Source organism: Stenella coeruleoalba (genome assembly GCF_951394435.1).
Source record: "Stenella coeruleoalba genome assembly, chromosome: 7".
In the NCBI taxonomy this organism is placed as follows: Eukaryota; Metazoa; Chordata; class Mammalia; order Artiodactyla; family Delphinidae; genus Stenella; species Stenella coeruleoalba.
Genome location: NC_137153.1, coordinates 115,863,902 through 115,885,469, shown reverse-complemented (window position 1 = coordinate 115,885,469; position 21,568 = coordinate 115,863,902). Strand labels below are relative to the sequence as shown.

Sequence of the window (21,568 nt, the reverse complement as noted above, 5' to 3'; positions counted from 1 at the left end):
GGAGATTAGAATTAACAGTCTCTACAATTGAGTCCTTTCGATAGAAAGCCTGAGACACAGTCAACCTACTCTGAGATAGTTCTTTTGAAAAACACAGTTATAATATTCCACACGGAAATAATGAATGCTCATGGATGCTCTGACTCCACAGATGAGGCACACCTCTCTTGCATGAACTGGGGTTTAAGCTAAGCAGCAAGCTTTTCAAACCACGGGGTTTTTGTTTATTTTGAGGTACGCGGGCCTCTCACTGTTGTGGCCTCTCCCGTTGCGGAGCACAGGCTCCAGACGCGCAGGCTCAGCGGCCATGGCTCACGGGTCCAGCCGCTCCGCGGCATGTGGGATCTTCCCGGATCAGGGCACGAACCCGCGTCCCCTGCATCTGCAGGCGGACTCTCAACCACTGCGCCACCAGAGAAGCCCTGTTTGTTTTTTAAGCACACATTAACGGAAGAACACAACAGATTCGCCAAAATGCCAAAATTCAAACTGACTTCCCGTCAAACCCTCAGTGATCCTTCCAAAACCCTGAGTGATTTGAGAGTATTATTGCATTTTTGATTAGTGCCAACTCATATTAACATACATGCTTCACAGCCACCTCAATACTGCTCTGAAAACGATTCTCATTTGGAGAAACAGACTCATATGGTAAGGTGGCCTGTCTGTGGTCATCTGCAAATCAGCAGGCACCAGGAATAGAATTTAAGTTTCTTCTTAGTTCAGACCTCTAGGCATTTCAAACAGAAGGCTGCTGTTCAGTATAATCCCAATCATTATAGCATGCCTTCCAACACAAATAGAAAGGAAAGGGGAAAAAAAAAGAAAAGAAAAAAAGATCGCTCCTAAAACAAGCTATGAGCAAAGCAGTGCCTAGAAATCCTAGTGTCATTTCTTCCACCTTCAGGTATGAGTTTGGTAGGTTCTCCAGGATGAAGAGAGCATCTTTCGGGCAAACTAACAGCTTTCCTTCCCTTGTCCTCTTTCATTAAGAACGCGCCTTGCCCTGCAGGAGCTAAACTTTACCCAAGCTCCACAATGGCTGTTAAGATAAGCCTAAGAAAAGGAGAGCACAGCGACCATAATGCTGCCCGACAGAAGAGCTGACACGAAACAGCAGAGGAAGAAAAAGCAAAAAAGGTCCTCACAAGGTTCGGACAGTTCCATGGAAATTCCAAAGAAGAAAACCTCACTAGAGCGGAGAGATGAAGGAAATGGCAAACGGAATAAACATTTACCGAGAGCCTGTTACATGCTCTTCTGGGTGTTGAGGCTACAGCAGTGATCAAGACAAAAAAGTGGGGAACCACTGCCGGCACAGGGAGCAAGAAGTGACAGGGACGGTTAGGCGGGAGGCTGGAAAGGAAAAACACTTCAGGCTGCTAAGTGCGAGATGGAAGTGTGGCGATCCGGTTAAAGCTTCCGAGTCGGACACGCAGCCCGTTCGGAGCTGGGTTTGTGAGTCATCTGTAAATTACAGGGTGCCTCCCGGAGTTGTGGGAGTTCAAGAAGATAACACGGATAAAAGAAAGCGCGTCGCCGGTGTCTGGCGCTAGTGCGCCTGTACGCTAGCAAGAACTGTCTCTTTCTTTTTTAATATTTTCTCTTCCCCGTCCCCAAAACCCAGTACAGCGCCTGGGATGTCCGCTGACGGAATCGATGCATGAGAAAACGACTAGACGGATGGGATGAATGAAAGGCTGAGCGACGAAAGAGGGCTGAAACGGCCAGGAGGTGGCTCGGCGACGCCCGAAACAGACATCCCAACGAGAGCACAGGGGGTAACCTGGGGAGCGCCGCCGGGCCGGGCACAGGAGGCTGCAGCGGGGCCCGGGTAGGGGCTCCCCCGGGCGACCGCGAAGCGCCGAGTCTCGCCTCGAGGGAGCGTCACGCCGCACAGGAAGCGAGGTGGGGGGGAGGGGGCGCCGAGGGACTCGCCGAGGGGAGAGGGGAGGAAGGGAAAGGGACCGGGTAGGGAGACAGGGGGCCAAGTCCAGGGAAGTGGTGAGGCACCGGCCCCCCTCTTGGAGAAGTCACCTCAGACCCCCGCGCGCGGGGACCGTTTGGCTGTAACCGCCTCCCGTCCTGGAGCCCGTCCACCTAGCCGGCCTTCGCCCAGCCACTGCTGCCACATCTAGCCCCCAATTCCCGCCCCGCTTCCGCTCGGCTTCGACCCCGCGCCTCACAGTCACGCCCGCCGACTCGGCCCGCTCCGCACCTCACACACGGATCGCCGGCGGCCGCCGCCATCTTCGCGCGCGCGCGCGCTCCAACCCCGCCCCCAGACGCCACGCCCACGTGATCACTCGCCTCCAGGGCGTGGACGGGGCTTTTCGTCACGTGACGCCGGGGCGGGGCCAACATGGCGATTCCCAGAGAGGTGAGGAACTCCGGGCTAGGGCGGCCGAGGCTGTGAGGGAGGCGGCCGAGGGTCGACGTCTACGCCATAGGTGTGAGGCGGTGGAGGGTAGCCCAACGCCAGCTCCCAGGCGTCAGAGAGTGGCCTACAGTAGAGCGTCCCTTCTCGCAGCTGGAGAACGGATTGAGAAGGTGCTGGCTGGGCGAAGCTACCGCTCTCTGCCTGGCGGGGATTAAAGGGCCCAGAGTCCAGGGCGTTCCTAGTCACCCCAGTTTACCCGGAGTCTCAGGTCTAAAGACATGACCCGAGCGTGCGCTTCCCCGGCCCCTGAGCCTGGGGCCCCGCTGAGCGGTTCGGTGCTGGCAGAGGCGGCAGTGGTGTTCGTAGTGGTGCTGAGCATCCACGCGGCCGTGTGGGATCGATACTCGTGGTGCGCCGTGGCCCTCGCGGTGCAGGCCTTCTACGTCCAGTACAAGTGGGACCGGCTGCTACAGCAGGGAAGCGCTGTCTTCCAGTTTCGAATGTCCGCAAACAGTGGCCTACTGCCCGCCGCGGTGGTCATGCCTTTGCTCGGGCTGGTTATGAAGGAGCGCTGCCAGGCTGCGGGGAACCCATACTTCGAGCGGTTTGGAATTGTGGTGGCGGCCACTGGCATGGCAGTGGCCCTCTTCTCATCGGTACTGGCACTGGGCATCACTCGCCCAGTGCCCACCAACACCTGTGTCATCTCGGGCTTGGCTGGAGGTGTCATCATTTATATCCTGAAGCACTCGCTGAGTGTAGGCGAGGTGATCGAGGTCCTGGAGGTCCTGTTGATCTTTGTCTACCTCAACATGATCCTGCTGTATCTGCTGCCCCGCTGCTTCACCCCTGGAGAGGCTCTGCTGGTACTGGGTGGCATCAGCTTCGTGCTCAACCAGCTCATCAAGCGCTCTCTGACTGTGGTGGAAAGCCAGGGGGACCCCTTGGACTTCTTCCTGCTGGTCGTGGTGGTAGGGATGGTGCTCATGGGCATCTTCTTCAGCACCCTCTTTGTTTTCATGGACTCAGGCACCTGGGCCTCTTCCATCTTCTTCCACCTCATGACCTGTGTACTGGGCCTCGGCGTGGTCCTGCCCTGGCTGCACCGGCTCATCCGCAGGAACCCCCTGCTGTGGCTTTTTCAATTCCTCTTCCAGACAGAGACCCGAGTCTACCTCCTAGCCTACTGGTCTCTGCTGGCCACCTTAGCCTGCCTGGTGGTGCTATACCAGAATGCCAAGCGGTCATCTTCCGAGTCCAAGAAGCACCAGGCCCCCACCATTGCTCGGAAGTATTTCCACTTCATTGTGGTAGCCACCTACATCCCAGGTATCATCTTGGACCGGCCACTGCTCTACGTGGCCGCCACCGTATGTCTGGCGGTCTTCGTCTTCCTAGAGTATGTGCGCTACTTCTGCATCAAGCCCCTGGGCCACACTCTGCGAAGCCTCCTGTCCCTCTTCCTGGACGAACGAGACAGTGGACCGCTCATCCTGACCCACATCTACCTGCTCCTAGGCATGTCTCTTCCCATTTGGTTAGTCCCCAGACCCTGCACACAGAAGGGTAGCCTAGGGGGAGCCAGGGCCCTAGTCCCCTATGCAGGAGTCCTGGCCGTCGGTGTGGGCGACACTGTGGCCTCCATATTCGGCAGCACCATGGGGGAGATCCGCTGGCCTGGAACTAAAAAGACTTTTGAGGGGACCATGACATCTATATTTGCCCAGATCATTTCTGTAGCTCTGATCTTAATCTTCGACAGTGGAGTGGACTTAAACTACAGTTATGCTTGGATTTTGGGGTCCATCAGCACCGTGTCCCTCCTAGAAGCATACACTACGCAGATAGACAATCTCCTTTTGCCTCTCTACCTCCTGATATTGCTGATGGCCTAGGTGCTGTGCAGCAGCGATGAAGGAAACAGGGACATGGGGAAGACAAATGGTCCCCACGGCAGCCAGCTACTTGGGCTTGAAGAGCCAGGAGGGGAGAAGCAGATTTAATTTTTCAGTTGATTGAGATTTAAAATAAAAATCAAAGCACTCCCGGGTTTAGTTTTCCTGATATTTTAAAAAGCAAAAAGGCTTAACCGATGGTGCAACAGCTCAAAGAGCTTGAGTGCGCCATAGGGCCCCCCCTCACCTTGCAGTCCTCGGGGGGGCCGGAGTGGACACGAGGCCATAGGGCAGAGTGGTTAACACTTCAGGTTCTGGTGTCAGACTCATCTGGTCGGAATCCTTGGCTGAACCACTTCTTAACGGTGTGAGTTGCTTAATCACCCTGGGCCTCAATTCTCACGTCTGCAAGATGGGAATAATAAGAGCCTGCACCTCACGGGTTGTCGTGAGGTTCTGGCGAAGTGACGTGTGTGAGGTGACCAGCCCAGAGCCTGCACTTAAGTGCGGAAATGTCACGTAAGTGAGGGAAAGTGTCATTGTTACCCAAGGCCAGTCCTCATCTCAGCAAAAAGCCAGGCAAACCAAAGGGATATGTGGGTTGTACTTGGAGACCAGAGTGACCCTACTCCCCTGGCTTCATTCAGAGGAGACTGCGAGAGGAAAATAGCCAAGTGCATGTGGTTTCTCCCATTTGGGCTAGGAAGAGCTGAAGGGGAGAGATGGGATCTGTTTGTTGCATCCCTTGAAGGGCTGGAGGAAGAGGATCCATCCTGGGCCGACTACCTGTTTCAGCCAACCCCACCCTGCCTCAAGGCCTCTGCTGCCTGGCCGAGTGGTGCTGATGAAGGACAGGCTGGACAGCACAGGGTCCTTGTCAGGGGGTCCCTCCTGAGACCTCTCACCCTCCAGTCACGTCCACACCTGTGTTGGTCTCTTCTCTTGGCGAGAAATTAGAGGCAGGGTCTGGTGAAGTTTACTGAGAGTTCAGGATCGCTCTTCTGGGGCGGGGGGAGGGGGCAGTGCACGCCCCAGCCTTGCTCTCTGTGAGGGCAGAGTCCAGCTCTCCCTGGTTCCCCACCGCATCCCCCAGTGCCAGCACAGCCTGGCACATAGCAGGAACTCGGCAGACCTTCGCTGAACGGATGAACGTTTCCCATCAGTGAGAAGAGAGCACAGCAGGTTTCTCAAGGCTGGACCGGGTTCTCCCCACTTGCCACCAGCCTGACAGGGAGGGGCCTAGGCAGGAAGAGGTGAGAACTTGGGCCCACCAAGGCCCGAAGCCAGGAGCCCAGCTCTGGGAGCTTGCTTCTGCCTGAGCATCACTGCCAAGCCCTTTCCCTCGGAGAGTATTACGACATTGGTTTTGGGCTCAAAGGAGCCTTAACAAACCCTTCCCTTGGCTCAGGCTCCCCGCGACTGCTCGCTGAAGGAAGCAACACCATGTTAGGGTGTAGTGTACATGAGTGCTGGCTTGCCCCACTGACTCCCTGGGTGGTTTGTTCCCATACAGAGTGGGGGTTGGAAGTCAAGGTCATAAAATCATAAGGCCGCTGAGGCCAGGCAGGTAATGCAATGAAGGAGGACAGGGAAGGGAAGCGGAGAGCACGTGTGCCTGTAAGAAGGCAGCTCCAGCCAGTGGTACGTAGGCGAGACCACAGGCCCCCGGGCTGTTGACCTGCTCATTCAGAGAAGCTTGGAAACCTCAATTGTTACGGGAAATCTCCCAATTTTAAAATGTTGTGGGTTTTTTGTTCGTTTGTTTTAAAATGCCGAGGCCCAGACAAAACAATTCTGCGTTGTGAAATCGGCTGGTGGCCCCCAGTTTGCAACCTCTGAGCAGACCCCCGCCAGGCAGGTTTCAGATTTGGTAGTTGTTCCTGCAGCTCTGGGTGCCTGCCAAGCATGTCCAAACAGGAGTGACCTGTGGAGGCCCTCGTCCAGCCCCTTGATGGTGCTGGTGGCCAAATGGGCCCAGAGAGAAGGGCCTGGCCTGAGGCCGGAAATCGAGTTGGTCACAGAGCCAGAACCAGAATCTCAGACTAGATTCCAGGCTCTGGTCTTTTCCCTCCCCAGGAAAGGAGAACTGGGAGCACAGAGGTTAGAAGCACAGGCTCCGGATCCGGCTGACCTCGCCAAACGCCTGAACAGCCGTGGGACTTGGGCAGGTCACTTAACCTTCCCGTGTGTCAGCTCCCTCATCTGTAAACAGCACCTACCTGAAAGGGGTGAGGATCCAGTGATAAAGCACAGAAAGCTCTTGGCACCGTGAATGCCCACTAAATGTCACTGTTATTAACACCGTGCATACCTCACCGGGCAGGGCTGGGCTACCTGCGATGATTTTCAGCAGGGTTCCCATCTTGAGAGGAAGGCTGCTTGGGAAAGAAGAATCAAGATGCTGCATTTGGAAATGTTTTTTATTCAGTGTCTCCCACCGTAATGACCAAGAGTTCCATGTGAGAGGGGAGACGACGAGTGAGAAGCCGGCAGAGAAGCAGCCAGAATCCTTCCATGGCCGTGAGGCTGCCTCTAGGGGGAGGTTGTGTTGGGGTCGGGACAGACAGAGACAGATCTCGGGGAAGGCACCCAGCCCAGCCTTCTGCTCCTGCCTGCCTGTCTGCACAGACACCAGCAGAAGGAAAGCCCTGGAGGAGAGATGCGAATTCCCCGTTGCAGCTGGGCGGTGGGTTGAGGCGCTGGCGTTGGTGGCCCACAGCTTCTCCCGAGAGGGGGTGGCGTCCCTGCCCTCAGAGGGCCTTTAGGTGTACAGTGGGGGAAAGGGCAGCTCAGCTGTCGGCTGGAGCCTGCAGAGGATGGGGAGAGGACCTCGAGGTGCTAGTAGCACTGCTCCCAGCCTCCAGGACCTCTTCGGGAGCTGTCTGGGGCCCACACACACCCTGCCACCTACCAGTTGTCTGGGCTCCAGACCGTGCCAGCAGCCTCCATGAGGTGGAAAGTATAGGCCTGGCGTGAGCAGTCGGAGAAATTCTGCTCACTTTTGTGCACCACTTCTCCGTGGATTAGGACGAGGGCCCCTGGCAGGGACACAGCGAGTCAAAAGCGCACTCGAGGCAGGAAGGGACATGGTGGGCGGCCCCTCCCTGAAGCGGTGTCGTGGGCTATTCATCCCCATTCCCATCCCCAGACGCTCAGGGGCCTGGAGTCTGCCCCAGCATCGGAGGCTGTGCTATTGGACATGGGTTCCCCTGGGGTCAAGTCCCTTCCGCTGTGGCCCGTGCCCTCGGCAAGCCTCAGCAAGGGCATCCACCTCCACGGCATCTGCAGAACCAGGCAGAAGCTCTCTGTCGATGCCAGCCAGCTGGGGCCTCAGCCGGGAATGCAGAGTTGGGGCTCAGTTTCCCTTTTCTAAAAGGAAGGGTGTGCTGACAGCCAGGATTTGTGAGCACTTGTGGTGCACCATCTTACATATGACATCTCACTGGCTTCCCTACTTTATGTTTGGGGAAACTGAGGCTCAGAGAGGTTCAGTCATTTGCTCATGGAGACAGCCGGGAAGTAGCAGGGTCTGGATTCCAGCCTGATCTGGGAGACCCTGCTGTCAACCACACAGCTTTCAGACCTCCCAGTGCCCACCCAGCCCTACCTTCCCTCATGCGGTGACTTCCCAGCCCTCAGGTGAGCTGGCTGGTCAGAGCAAGCACAGACCCCCAGGCATGGCCTCCGGGCCCCTCTGCACACCCCCTACCTCTCCGCACCGGTGTGGGCACAAAGAGGCTGTTATCCCGGGCTGGCTCGGTCCCAAGGAAGCTGGTGCCAGGCGCCGAGCCAGCAGGGGCCCGGACCATCCTTCTCGACACTCCACCTGCGGGCCAAGGTGGGGACTTTAGCCTCTCTTTATTCGGGGTCCCTCCCCTGTGGGGGGAGGGGATGAGTGGGCAGGGAGAGGCAGGTGGCCTCACCTGTGTGGGAGCCAGGGATGAACCAGAGGCAGCCATTCTCCAGCGTGGCATCTTCCAGAGCAATCCACACGCCCAGCACCCGGCCCAGAGGCTCCGTATACAGGAAGGAGGCGTCCTGGTGAGGGGAGACTGCAGCAGGCCCGCCTGGGCATCAGGCACCTGGCCTCACCCCACCTTGGCCTCGTTTCTACTCTCTCTGTGGTCCTCCCAGGGCCCTCCAGGCCCAGCCTTCCCATGAGTAGTTAGAATCTCATCGCTTCCTGGCCTGGAGACTCTGGGCAGGAGGTTTCACCTCTCAAGCTTCAATTTCCTAAACCATAAAGCAGCCCCAACGATAACCTAACCTCACGAGGTTGCTGGAGGATTCTGAGACAGTGTAGGAAAAGTGCTTAGTACACGGCCTGACGTTGTAGTCGCTGCCTGAAAAGCAGCTGCTATCGTTTAATTCCAGCCAGGTAACTCAAGCCGCTGTCCTTAACCAGCGAGAGCACCTCCAGCCACCAGATGGTCCAGTGTAAGCCACCAGTGGGCTAAGACTTGGAAGTTGGGTGTGAAGCAGGAAACGGACCCAGCATCCACATTGTAAACATGCCCTGCGTGATGCTGGGGCCCAGGCAGGATGGAGAACCGCTGAACAGAGGACCTCAGTCTGTAACGACAAGAGGGTGCTAGTCTCGCCGCAGCCCTTCCTGGGGAACTGTGTGCTTTCTGAGCACCAAAGTTTAAGTCAGACTTTGACAATCCAGACCGTGTCCAGATGAAGGTGTCCTAATGGTGGGGGCCCCAAAACATTTGGAGGAGTAATGGCTGAAGGAGCTGGGGGTGCTGGACTGAGCAGAGAAGGCTCAGGGAGAGGATGGCCATCCCTTCAGGAGACTGTCCTCAGGCTGGATGGTGGGGAGGAGGGGGCCTCACAAGGGGAATGACTTGAGCTCATGTCAGGAAAGGAAGAGCTGCCTGTACGGGTGGTGAGCCCTGTGTCACTGGAGGTATTTGAGAGAAGTGGATCATCACCCATGAGGGAGGCTGGAAAGGGTATCTGGGTATCCAGGGGCTTTGTAGTCAGATCAGCAGTTTCTATGCTGAATCAGTCCTCCAGGGAACTTGGTAAAATACAGATTCCCAGGACCTTGCCACCCTCCTGACTCAAGATCTCAGGGAAAGGGGCCCAGGAATCTGTATTTTTAACCAGCAAGGAGTCGCTGCCAGGTTCGGGAACCACTGGGTCAAGGGCTCCAGGACACCCCCCTCCACCCCCCCACCCCCCCCACCCCCCGGCATCCAGTCTTTCAGGAAGCAGCAGAAGATGGCTTCTCCTCCGCTGGCCCAGGCTCTTGTCTATGGACGTCTTGGCAGGCGCCTTCCCTCCCTCTGGAGACCTGACAACCACTAAAGTCCCAGATCTCCCGCCGGGGCCTTTGCTGGCCCCCAGCCAGCTCTTGGCTCACCTTCGCCGCCCAAGTGAGGTTGCTGCAGGAGAGAGGAGGGGCCGGGTGAGGCCAGGGAGAGCGGGGAGGGGCAGGGGCTGCCCTGAGTCCTCTGAGTAGGATGCTCTTCCCCCCGCCACAGGTGTTTATCTGTAAGGCTTCCACATCAGCACCCAGCTATCGAGCACCTACTATGTGCCAGGCCCAGGAGGGCTGCAAAGAGAAAAGCCACCCTGTCTGGCAGGGAGCTCCCAGTCTGAGCACACACGTCCCTAACGAGAACACAAGGCAGAAGTGAGGGGCAGTGGGGGAGGCTGGGGCCCAGGCCAGCGATTAAGCCTCTGGGCTCCAGGATCAGAGATGTGTCCTCTCTTCCCAAGGGCGTTGGAAGGCTTCCTGGAGGAGGTGGCACTGGGCTGGGCCTTGAAAGCTGGGAGCAGAGCATTTCAATAGCCAACAAAGGGAGGAGGCAGCCCTGGGATCCCCTTTCCTTCCACAGCACCCTAACTGAGCCCCAACTAAGTGCCAGACACCCTAACCAGAGGAGACCCGGTTTTCACGTTCTCCCACCAACTTAATAATACTTCCTCAGGGAGGCAGCTTGCAGCCCTTGTAAGGAAGGGCTTGGTATGAGCACTGTGCCCATTTTACAGAGGGTAAATGGAGGCCTGGGGAGGACGGGGAGCTCACCTTAAAGATATACATGCTCTGCACCACCACGGGCATCCGGAGGCCCAGACTTCTGGCCAAAGCCTGGAAGGGGGCAGAGGTCACATGGCCAGCCCGCCCACACTCACATATGGCCCACCGGCCCACCCTCACCGACACCTCTGCTCACCTGCACCTTGGGGGAGTGTGTGACACACCTGAAGACAGGGTCATGGGCGTGCAGAGCTGCGGGACAGAGGTGGGCTGAAGAGCCAGTCCCCAGTCCCCATGCATCCCTCCCACGCCTAGGCCTGGGCACCCAGGGTCAGGCCTCACTTTGATATTCTCACCTATTTTCTGTGCATTAAGCTTTCTGCTTGCTTATAACTGAGAAATGGGCCCCACAGATGCCTTCACCTGACCTATGACCTTATTCTTGACCTTCTAGCCCTGACTGGCCGCCCTTCAGAGGACCAAGGACTCCAAGGGACCCATCACTTGGTAGCAATTTTGGTACTGCCGCTTGCTCTGTCGGACTCCGAGCACCGATTTCTCTCCTTTAAGCCTTAGTTTCCTCCTGTGTACAATGGGATCAGCCCTGCCTCCTGGGCTGCCATAGGACTCCATGGGCTAACGCGTGTGCGAGCACAGCCCAGGACCAGGCACAGAACAGTCCCTCTTCTCATTATTCACTACTGTTGTTATTACAAAAAGTGAGGGTTGAACGTATTTAATGCCACTGAATTGTACACTTCAAAATGGTTACGATGGTAAATTTTCTATTATATGTATTTTACCACAATTTGTAAAAAAAAAACAAAGCTACCATGATATAACTTCATGTTTAAAAATCAGTCTACAAGATAAATTATAAGGGTTGTTTTTGTTTTTGTTTTTCTTGCCACATCACGCGCCTTGTGGGATTTTAGTTTCCTGACCAGGGATCGAACTCAGGCCCTCGGCAGTGAGAGCACGGAGTCTTAACCATTGGACCGCCAGGGAACTCCCTACAAAATAACTATAATGCACAATCCTGGAAAAAAAAAAAAAGAGGGTTTCCTAGCTTGGTTTAGGGGTCTTGGAACAGGGACCTTGTCAACATGTTTGGTGTTCCTTAAGAAGCCTTCAGGGAGCAATGGGACCCAGAATCCCCACATGCCTGGGGCCTGAATCATACGCAGGCCCGGCAGTAGAGAGTTGAGCCTGCACACACCCATCTGCACGGGGGGGTGGGCTCAAATGGACCCCTCTTCCCAGTGATACAGTGGCAGTGTCATGTGATTAGCATCATAAGATGCAGGAGAGCAGGGCCCAAGAAGGACCCTGCACCCAGAAATGCCATTTGTTGGGCTACTACCTTAACGTGTGCTTTGGGGGATGGCCCCCAAACTCTTCAGACCTCAGTTTCTCTCCAGCCCCTGCTTACCATGGCCAATTTTGTTGATGGATTTCTCCGGAGGGACCAGGAAATTTCCTGTGGCACAAGGGACAGGTCAAGCTGGAAGGACTGGAGTCCAGCCACCCCCGCCTCTAGGGCCCCAGTTCCAAACCTTTCTCATCAAAGACGCCTTTCTCAAAGAAGAACCGAATCTTGTCGCCGCTGCTCAAGAAATAGTCTGTGCTGCCCTGTGGAGAGGGGACAACAGAGGGGCTGAGAGAGCATCAGGGGGTCCCAGGTGGGCCTGGCAGAGAAGGAAGAGGATTCAGATGCTTCCCACCTCACAGAGCTGCAGACGCCTCTGAGAAACCCCAAGGACCTGGAAGCACAGCCGGAAGCTACAAGCTTGGAATTTCTTAGAAACCTCTAAATAAATCACATGACTCAGACTCCATAATGGCATGAAACACAGGTACTAGATCAAACACACCTGGTTCCCAGAGAGCCTTGGGCCACTTGTTTTACCTCTCAAAGCCTCAGTTTCCTCATCTGTAAAAGGGGAATAATAATAGAACTGACCTCCCTGGACTGTTGGAGGCTTCAGGTTCAGGTAGAGGCTGAATCTTATAGAAGTTGAGAACACAGACCCTGGAGCTAGAATACTTGGGTTCAAATCCCAGCTCTGCCACTAACTGACTGTAATCACAACCACATTACTGAACCTCTCCAGGCTTAGTTTCCCCATAAAATATAGAGGCTATTAATGGCACCTATCTCATAGGGTGTTGTAGGGATTATGAATCAGTATATATAAGGCATATAAGAACAGTCCTTGGAATGTGGTGTCATGTGAATATCTGCCTTTATTATTATTATTACTACTGCTGCTAAATAGAAAACACCCAGCAAGGACATGGCTAAATGCTCGATAAACATAAGCTATTACTAATCCTGTTCTTTTATCTTAATAACCTCTCCTTGTTAATTTTATTGATTTTTTTTTTCTTTGACCACACCCTGTGGCTTCTGGGATCTCAGTTCCCCGACCAGGGATCAAACCCGGGCCGCAGCAATGACAGTGCCGAATCCTAACCACTAGGCCACCAGGGAACTCCGTTCTTGTTAATTTTAATATCATGTTTTAAATTTCTTAGCAGCATATGAAAATGATGCTCCAGGGACTTCCCTGGTGGTCCAGTGGTTGAGAATCCACCTTCCAGTGCAGGGGACGCGGGCTCGATCCCTGGTTGGGGAACTAAGATCCCACATGCTGCAGGGCAACTAAGCCCGCATGCTCTAGAGCTCGAGTGCCACAACTAAGACCCGATGCAGCCAAACACATAAATAAATAAATAGTTAACTTTAAAAAAAGAAGAAAATGATGCTCCAGGGAGATGTCCCATGCTTTCCTTGTGGCTTTAGCCACCTATGATCACCATATATATCTTCCTTCATGGTGACGTAAGTACAGTTTGAGTGTCACCGATGCCCCTACCTGGGTTCCCATATGGCACGGCCCCAGCACTCCCTCAACTGCACACATCTGCTGTCACAGTGCCTTGCGTGGCTCAACTCAGTGACCTGTCTGGCCCTTTCCACGCCCTTCCCACTGAAAACTAAAAGTTTTTATTCAACATTCTTAACTCCTCTGCACTAGCAGGGAAACAAGTCTGGGAAGCATAACTGATAATAACAATAAAGACGGTGACGCTACACGCGTGTCAAAGATTCTTACTTAACTCAGTAATTCACAAGGGAACCAGAAACACGTTGAAAGGAGAATTCCGAGAAACACACAAATATAGGCAATAAGAAACGCTGAAATGAATTTACAAATCAATGCAAAACTGAATCTATCCACAAGGGCAATAACTGCATCCTGCCCGGCCCAGTTCATACCCATTTCTATGGACGAGTATCATGTGAGCTATTATCAGTTCTGTGTAACTTACAGAGTTGTATAATAACTCAAAAACAATGAAAGGTGCTGGTAAGCTGGAACGGAGCACTACTAGACAGGACACCGCCAATATTTTTTTCTTTTTTAGGGATCTCCCTGGTGGTGCAGTGGTTAAGAATCTGCCTGCCAATGCAGGGGACACGGGTTCGAGCCCTGGTCCAGGAAGATCCCAAACGCCGCGGAGCAACTAAGCCCGTGAGCCACAACTACTGAGCCTGCGCTCTAGAGCCCGCGAGCCACAACTACTGAAGCCCGCGTGCCTAGAGCCCATGCTCCGCAACAAGAGAAGCCACCGCAATGAGAAGCCTGTGCACCTCAACGAAGAGTAGTCCCTGCTCACCGCAACTAGAGAGAGCCTGCGCGCTGCAACGAAGACCCAACGCAGCCAAAAATTAATTAATTTTTTAAAAACCCATTTCAAAGTATTTCACAGTATCAGTAGTGAATATTGAGGGTTTACTGAATACCAGTGCAGCCAAATGAAACCGACTGTTTGGAGGAAAGTGTCATTCTGTAACCCTTTTTCTTTCTGGAGTCCCCATTCTCTGGGTTGCAAGCCTTCTAGTCATTGTAATTCCCTTTATGCCCACCAGATGGCAGAAGCTCCTTGCCATGAGTAAGCGTGAGCCCCATTACTGAGCCTGGACCACAGCTTTGGCTTGGGGGCCCAGCCGCAGGCAGGCTCATAAATTCAGCCTATGAAGGGTTAAGAGAACTGTGTGGGAGAACCCCTGGGCCTCAACTTACCCATCTCAAGCTGTACTGAGTCCTAGTAGGTCACTGGGGGAAACAAGCAGTTCCTTGTCTCACTGGGGGATGACTTACCCAGGTGGGCCCACCAGAATCACTTGGCTCATGATGGGTTGCTGGCCACAAAGAGGTCCTTTGTGGCAGGAAAACTTCTAAGAAAGTACAGCAGAGCAGTGACAGCATGCACTTGGTATCAGGCAGATCTGGGTTCAAATTCTGACCCTATCAGTTACTAATTGTGTAGTTTGGGGCAAGTGAGCTGAGCCTCATTTACCCCACCTGTCTAATGGGGGCAATAATGCTGACCTCATAAATTCGTAGTAGGGAGTGAAGGAAATATGCATATACGACACTTAGCCTGGAGCCCGGCCCACAGAAAGCTTGGGGCCTGATTCGTTACCAGCATGAGCCCATGGGCCTTGGGGTCCTAACCTTTCCAGGCTGCTGCGCTGGCTGGGGACTGAGCCACCCATCAAAGACCAAATCTCATTCTTACCTGCTCCAGGCACCTACCTGGGCTCTCAGCTGCTCCTCCTCCTGGGTGGAGAATTCCGTGCGACAGTGGAGAGGGACATCCATCTCACCCACTATCTCGCCAATCCTCCGTTGCATGGCCACACACTCGTCGGCAGACCAGAATCCTTCCAGCACCAGGAATCCATCCTCCTGAAACTGCAGGCAGGAAGGAGACTCAGGCTTCTTTCTCCCTGCCCTCAAACGCTCTTGACAAGAACTGATTTGACCCTTCCCCAAACCATGAGCCGTGTGGAGGCAGGACAAAGCATCCTGTTCATTGCTCTGCCCCCCTCCCTGGCGATGGTGTCTAGCGCCCAGTGAAGAGCAATCAGTGTTGGCTGCTTGAATGAAGGAAGGGGAAGCGGAAGGGGAGGTGTCCCCGCCCTAACCTTCCAGGGAATACAACCTCATTCATTTATTCAGCTAATACTGGCTGAGCATGTACCGTGCACCAGACATGGTTTTAGGAGCTGGAGATTCAGTCATGCGCAAGCCAGCCATGATGCTTGCCTCTCAGAACTTAGTCTAGGGAAGGAGATGGATATCAAACAAACCAGCACACAGGTGAACTTATCACACAAAGTACGGTTTATCTACCTGAAATACAACACAGCTGATAGAAAAATATTTATTGGCATGGGAATGTGTTCCACACATATTGTGAGTTTAAAAAAAAAAAAGCCAACTACAAATTAGTATCCTAATTTGTGAGAACCTGGGCAAGTGCTTTCCCCTCTCTGACTCTCAGGCTATCAGATGGGGAGCACAGTAGTGCCTCCTTTATGAAACATACAGCAAGCAGGCAAGCAATCGGCGACAGCTTTTGTGTATTGTGATGGACCTTTTATTTTATGTATTTGGCCCCCCAGCGCAGCTTGTGGAATCTAAGTTCCCCAACCAGGGATTGAACCCGTGCCCTCTGCAGTGGAAGCGCGTAGTCCTAACCACTGGACCGCCAGGGAAGTCCCCCGAAACTTTTAGAGATTCAAGGGCTGTATGCCAAAATATTGTCTCAGCATAGGAATCCATAGGTGGGTTTAAATTTTCTTTTTTGAGCTTTCCTGTATTTTTTTGCATTTTCCTCTTGCCATCAGGAACAAACAACAAGGGTCATGTTTTTTAAAAGTCTCCGTCGCTCTGATTCCCACGGGTTAGCCTTTTCGGGTCTGAACGCGCCCACCGGGTGGTTGCCCGGCCACCCGCCCCGCGCTAGAGGTGGGTTGTGGGTAGGGTGGGGCGGGTGGGTCCGCCCCTCGTCGGCCCCGCCTCTTCCCAGACCCCCGCCCCCGCCCCCAGTTCACAGGATCCTGTTTTCTTCTGGTTTCTTCACGCAAACATTCCCACCCCAACCGCGGTGCGTTGGCCTGAATGGCCCCTGGCTGTGTATGCAGAAGTTAGGGGTCATGGCTGTGAACCGACCACTCTGGGATTCAGTTTCCTCTTCTGAAAAACGTAAGGGGGTGGGTCGAGTTCCCCGGGACTACTCCAAGTCCGGAGGGGCCCCCCACATTTACCTGACCCTCGGGGTACCCACCCAGCAGGGCCCTACCTTCTGGAGCTGTGAGGGGCTCAGGTAGGCCATGAGGACGAGGCAGGGCGCACGGGTGGCTCTGCGGCTGTGCCTGGGGCTGGAGAAGAGAAAGGTCAGGAGGGGAGAGTGGCCAGAGCCTGGGAGGCCCAGGAGGATTTAACCCTTCCCTGCCCAGAGAAAACCGAATCCTGGCCTTCAGCTCCTCCCCGCCCCCCATCCAGAGAAAACCCATTCCCGGCCCCCCACACACCCACCCCACCCCACCCCCTCTCACTTCTGTCCTTGGGTGGGGCCCTTGTCTCTGCCCCACACCCTGGGTCCATCCCCCCAGCTAATCCAGGATTAGCCATTTCTGATCCCCTACAAGATCTTTAACTGCCTCCTTGCAGTTTCTTTCCAGAAACCACTCCCGGCTGGCTGTTTCCGAGGTGCCCAGAAGTTGTGTCCTAGGAGTGTCTGGGCAGGCAGGAGGACACCCGAGTCCCTGCCCAGGTGCCACAACTAACTGTAACCTCCAACCCATATCTGCCCCTGGGTCGAGGCAGGGTTAGAAAGTGCCCAGGCCACCAGCAGCAGCATCTGGGTGGGATGGGATGCAAGGTGGGTCTGGGGGCACACACATCAGACAGACTCTGAGCTCTGCATTCCAAAGGTGGAAGAGGGCTTCAGAGGATTGCCTGGGCCCCCGCCCCTGCCCCCCAAGCTCCGATCCCCTGGGACTCTCTAGGTCCTGAAGGGATTACAGATCTGTCTGCAGCTCAGAGGAAGAGAGAAAATAAGGGGGGATCTTAGAAAGGGGAAGGGGCTAGAGCGGGAGCCTGGGTCTTCAAAATGAGGGCAAGGGAAGCCATGGTTCCTGTTCCCCACCCCCAGGCCCAAGATGCTGGTGCCTGAGGCCGGCTGGCACAGCGGAGGCCGCGGTCAGAACACCCACCCTTCCAACCAGCCCTGCTCAGCAGCTGACGGGGCTGTTCTGGCTGCGGCTTCTGAAACCCAGCCACTGGCCTTCCCTGAAATGATGCTTTCTGAATGGCGAAGGGACAGAGTGTCTCAGGAGCGAGCATGGGGACACTGCTCAGCCCTCAGGAGCCTTGGCCCTAAGTCAAGTCGTGTTTTCTGCGCCACCGCACTGGGAGTATAGCTGCTTGGTCCCTGCTTCCCAAGAGCAGAGAGCCAGGGGAGGGAAGAGACCTGGCAGGCTCCTGAGGCTGGAGGGTGAAGAGGTTCCCAGGGGACAGGCCGGGTGAGGAAGACAGGTGGAAGACAGAATCCTTTGGGGAAATACAGCCAATACTCAAGGCAGGGAGCGATCCCAGATGTCCTGGCCCCTTCCCAACAGATCCAGAGAGACACCTGCCATGTGCCAGGAACACAGTGAGGGTCCAGTAGTGCTGGGCTAGCAACTCCTCGGGGAACCCCCATCCAAGGCTTACATCTACACCCGGGCCTTACTTGCCCCATCTGTGCTTTGGGGATAACAGAAGTACCTCCCGGGCACTTGGAAAGTGCCCACTGGCTGTTCACCGTACGTTAGCAGGAGCTGTTCTCGGTGGAATGTGAGGGTATTTTTACTTTACTTTTTGAACTTCCCTAAGTTTTCCAAACTGCTATTATCATCAGAGAAAAGGCCACCAGTGTAGTTTTAAATGGAGTGAAGAGCCCTGAGTTGGGGGGAGGCGGGGGGATGGCTGGGCCTCCCACGACTTGTTCATTCATTCCACTCAGGCTTTGGGAAGTGGGTGGGTGGTGTTTCCACATTGCTGTTTTTTTCCAAAAGCTAACCAGCTCCAGATCCGGTGCTTGGGCCACCCTAAGCCTGAGGCAGGGCAGCGGGCATGGTGGGGAGGTACCAGACCAGACAGGAGAGGAAGACCTCTACTCTCGAGATAAAGGAGGGTGTTCTAGGGGGTTGCCCAGCCCAGCTGCTTGGCCTCCCAGTCAAAAATCCCACGACAGAGGCAGAAGAGAGAGGGACTCTTGACTCACTCCTGAGGTCACCTGGGGGGTCAAAGTCCCATGTAGGGAGGAAGGACAGACTCTGGTGTGTCCCAGAGGAGGTGCCCAAGCAGCAGGTAAGGACTCATTGTTAAGGCCAAGGTCTGACACAATGGCCTTTTTTTTTTGCGGTATGCGGGCCTCTCACTGTTGTGGCCTCTCCCGTTGCGGACAGGCTCTGGACACACAGGCTCAGCGGCCATGGCTCACGGGCCCAGCCGCTCCGCGGCATGTGGGATCTTCCCAGACCGGGGCACGAACCCGCGTCCCCTGCATCGGCAGGCGGAATCTCAACCACTGCGCCACCAGGGAAGCCCCCCACAATGACCTTTCTTCTTCACCAGAAGACCCCTGCCCCGGGGCCCACATTGGCCCAGCACAAGCCTTGCTGGGCCAGGAGGAAGATAGATCATTTATTGATTTCCAGGAGCCAGGCCCTCTGCTAAAAACTCCACCTACCAGCCAAATTATCACAAAGCTGAGTAAGCCCCAGAACAATCCTGATTTTATAAATGAGGAAACCGAGGGTCCACATCTAATGAATGGCAGAGCTAGAATCTGAAGACAACTCTGCCCATCTCCCCCAGCCTCTGCCCTTGACCCCAACACCTTCAGCACCTCCAGCCCAAAGGGGCTAGAAGCTGGGTCAGGCCTGCCCACGGTGACTCTCAGTACTGCCTCTGCAGAGCCCTGGAGACTGGCTGTTGGAATTACAAGGGACGGATGGGAGCAGAGTGGACGTGCCCACTGCACAGCTGGGGATGTGGAGGGCACGGGAGGAAAGGGGCTTGCCCAGTTTGACAAAGGGGATGACTGAGCTGGGAAAAGGACCCGAGACTACTGGCTCCCATTCCAGCACCCTTCCCTCCCTCCCATCAAAGCTCGGGAGGGCCCGAACCTTAGGCCTCAGCCAGCAGAGAACGTGCTGGCTGTGGGATCCTGGTGGGGCCCACACTGGATGTGGAACAGGGGCTGCGTCCAGCTCATGTCCTGTAGCTGCCTCCGAGGAGCTTCCGGGATCACGGGGCAGGCAGAGGAGCAGAGTTCATTATCTTCTAGGTGCCCGATAAATGGTCACTCCACAAACCAGTCCACGGGGCTGAGCGGGCCTCAGACAGCTGAGGGAAGGGTCCCCCCGTGACATGGAGACCTCCAGAGGCTACTTTCTGTTATAGATTTATTTGATATTTGAACCGAGTCTACAAGTTCAGACCCACGTGTAACAGATTGCTTCATGGTTGTCAGAGGCTAGTGTGCGTTATTTCTGAGGATTACATCCAATGACACGACGCAGAAAACACAAATGGACGAGTGGACATAATCATTAAGACGAGACGCTAAAACGTGCCTTAATGTCCAAGTGATCGATCTAAGGTGGGGACCCTTCTAAAGCGGGAACCCCGGTGACTGATCTAAAGTGAGCTGGCTTCCCGCCGCCAGGCGCTGAGTGGGCTGCACGTGCCAGGCGCCTGGGACAGAAACTGGAACCAGAACCTGGATAGCCCGCCCTCCCCGGCGGCAACCTCCTCACCCGTGGCCCCGCCTCCAAGTGTCCGTTGTGAAGGACCAGGTGGTGACAGGACTGACGTCAGCGGCTGAGGCCAGTAGTAGCACTGGGCAAACTCGTGAGCGTGAGGTGGGAAAACAGAGTCCGGGTGAGGGGGCTCCTCTGGGCTCCTTAACACCGCGACAAGGGATGGGGGGGGATGGAGCACCGTTCATCCGGGGATTAGCCAACCCGAGTCCCCTCCCTTCTTGGAAGCTCCGGAACATTCTCTTCGGCCAACAGTCACAGAAATGAGAGCCTGCCAAGATACATGGAGGAGAAAGAAAACAAGACACCAAAAACAAGACACAACAATCCCCGCCCCAGGCGGGGAGAGGAACTACAGACTCCTGGACCAAGGTCACAGCAGATTCGGAAGACATCCTGCAGCCTGCACCCCGGGGGGAGGAAACACAATTCAGTGTCTTGCTGCTCTCCTCAAGGGGAACTGCTGTCCCACCCTGAGACCCCAACTCACTGGCCTTTAGTGTCCTTTGTTTTTTTGTGGTTTTTTTTTTGTTTTTTCTTTTTAATACCCAAACCATCAATTTTTAGAGCTTAAAAAAATTTTTTTTTTATTTTTTTTTTTTACTTAAAAAAAATCTAAACTGCTGCGGCAAACCCCAGGCCTGGCCTCTCCGCCTGGTGGCCTGCTTTCCCACGGGCCGTGCCACCAGAGCCCAGCCTGGCACCTCTGGGGTGACCGTCCCACAGCTGGTTCACCCTGGACCGCTCGGCTCAAGGCTGGGTGGGCCCTAAATGGTTTTGAAACCACCAAAAAAAGGAAAAGGGAAATGCAGCCCACCCTTCCTCAGACACCCCCCATCGGAACTGAACTTTCTTGGGAATGTATAAGTTATCTGGAGGGAGGGGGTGGGAGGCGGAGAAAATAAATACCAAGAACTAAGTAGGTGTCCCTGGACCTCTGGTGTCGGCTCAGCCTCTGGGGCAGAGATGGCCTCCAGGGAGGAGGCCCTGATTGTCCAAATACTGTGCTCAGAGATGGACTACAGGTCTCTGATCTCCCCCTCAGGCGCCTGCCCCGCGGGGGGCGTGAGTCTTGAGGAGAAAGGGGCCAGCCCCTCAGGGGCGGTCCTGTGGCCCAGCTCCTGCCCCGCCCCCACTGAGAGGCTGGGCTGGTCGTCAGTCAGAGTCTCCTGGGCTCCTGGGCCTGAAGCCTCCCTGGAGGCCCCGCTGCTGGCTGTTCTGGGCGGCCCGTGCTCAGTGCCCATGGTGGCTCAGGCCTGCTCCTTGTCAGCCCTCCAGAGCCGCTCCTTCACCTCGGGAGGCAGAGTGTTGAACAGGTCCTCCTCCACCACCAGGCCACTGCGCTTGAGCAGGGGACACTCGCCCAGCTCCACGGGCAGGCACTCCAGCCGGTTGCCCCGCAGCTCGATCTGGGTCAGGCTGGTCAGCTCGCCCACCCGTGAGGGCAGTGACTGCAGGACGTTGTTGCCCAGGTGCAGGGCCCGCAGCTTCCGGCACTGGAAGAGCTCCGGGGGCAGCGCCTCGATCTACAGGGAAGGAGCAGAGGGCGAAGTGAGGCAGGCGCACCTCGGACCTGGGCCTCTGGGCTTCCCTGCCCTGGGTACCAGCACCTTCTCTGATGCCCATTTCAG

The 21,568-nt window shown here is 55.3% G+C and overlaps 4 protein-coding genes across 8 annotated transcripts in view; 1 reads left to right on the top strand and 3 right to left on the bottom strand.

Moving 5' to 3' along the window:
- NUP188 (nucleoporin 188) overlaps window positions 1-2,370 on the bottom strand; it is a 45,121-nt gene extending 42,751 nt beyond the window's left edge. For both annotated transcript variants that reach the window (XM_079926029.1, XM_079926030.1), the window contains exon 1: window positions 2,219-2,370. In XM_079926029.1, coding sequence (XP_079782155.1) covers window positions 2,219-2,364 — 146 coding nt within the window. In that variant the 5' untranslated portion in view covers window positions 2,365-2,370. The remainder of the gene's footprint in view (window positions 1-2,218) is intronic.
- Window positions 2,371-2,658: 288 nt separating this feature from the next.
- On the top strand, window positions 2,659-5,618 carry DOLK (dolichol kinase; the record flags this gene model as incomplete). Its single annotated transcript, XM_079926031.1, has 1 exon — window positions 2,659-5,618. One exon carries the CDS (start codon window positions 2,659-2,661, stop codon window positions 4,273-4,275), a length of 1,617 nt encoding a protein of 538 aa, XP_079782157.1. The 3' UTR covers window positions 4,276-5,618.
- A 1,273-nt stretch (window positions 5,619-6,891) lies between these two features.
- PHYHD1 (phytanoyl-CoA dioxygenase domain containing 1) lies at window positions 6,892-20,494 on the bottom strand (the record flags this gene model as incomplete). 3 transcript variants are annotated; one of them, XM_079926247.1, is made up of 12 exons in its annotated part: window positions 6,892-7,082; window positions 7,187-7,313; window positions 7,985-8,101; window positions 8,199-8,327; window positions 9,647-9,668; window positions 10,316-10,378; window positions 10,464-10,519; window positions 11,700-11,747; window positions 11,824-11,899; window positions 14,875-15,033; window positions 16,427-16,505; window positions 19,935-20,494. In XM_079926247.1, 12 exons carry the CDS (start codon window positions 20,492-20,494, stop codon window positions 7,037-7,039), a joined length of 1,482 nt encoding a protein of 493 aa, XP_079782373.1. In that variant the 3' UTR covers window positions 6,892-7,036. The 3 variants fall into 3 exon arrangements, 2 of the variants coding, with proteins under 2 accessions (XP_079782373.1, XP_079782374.1); XR_013829048.1 differs by lacking the exon at window positions 9,647-9,668 and having other exon boundaries at window positions 7,066-7,082; XM_079926248.1 differs by lacking the exons at window positions 6,892-7,082; window positions 7,187-7,313; window positions 9,647-9,668 and having other exon boundaries at window positions 7,872-8,101.
- Window positions 19,576-21,568, bottom strand: part of LRRC8A (leucine rich repeat containing 8 VRAC subunit A) — a 26,462-nt gene continuing 24,469 nt past the window's right edge. For both annotated transcript variants that reach the window (XM_079926245.1, XM_079926246.1), the window contains one exon: window positions 19,576-21,463. In XM_079926245.1, the coding sequence (XP_079782371.1) occupies window positions 21,188-21,463 (276 nt within the window). In that variant the 3' untranslated portion in view covers window positions 19,576-21,187. The remainder of the gene's footprint in view (window positions 21,464-21,568) is intronic.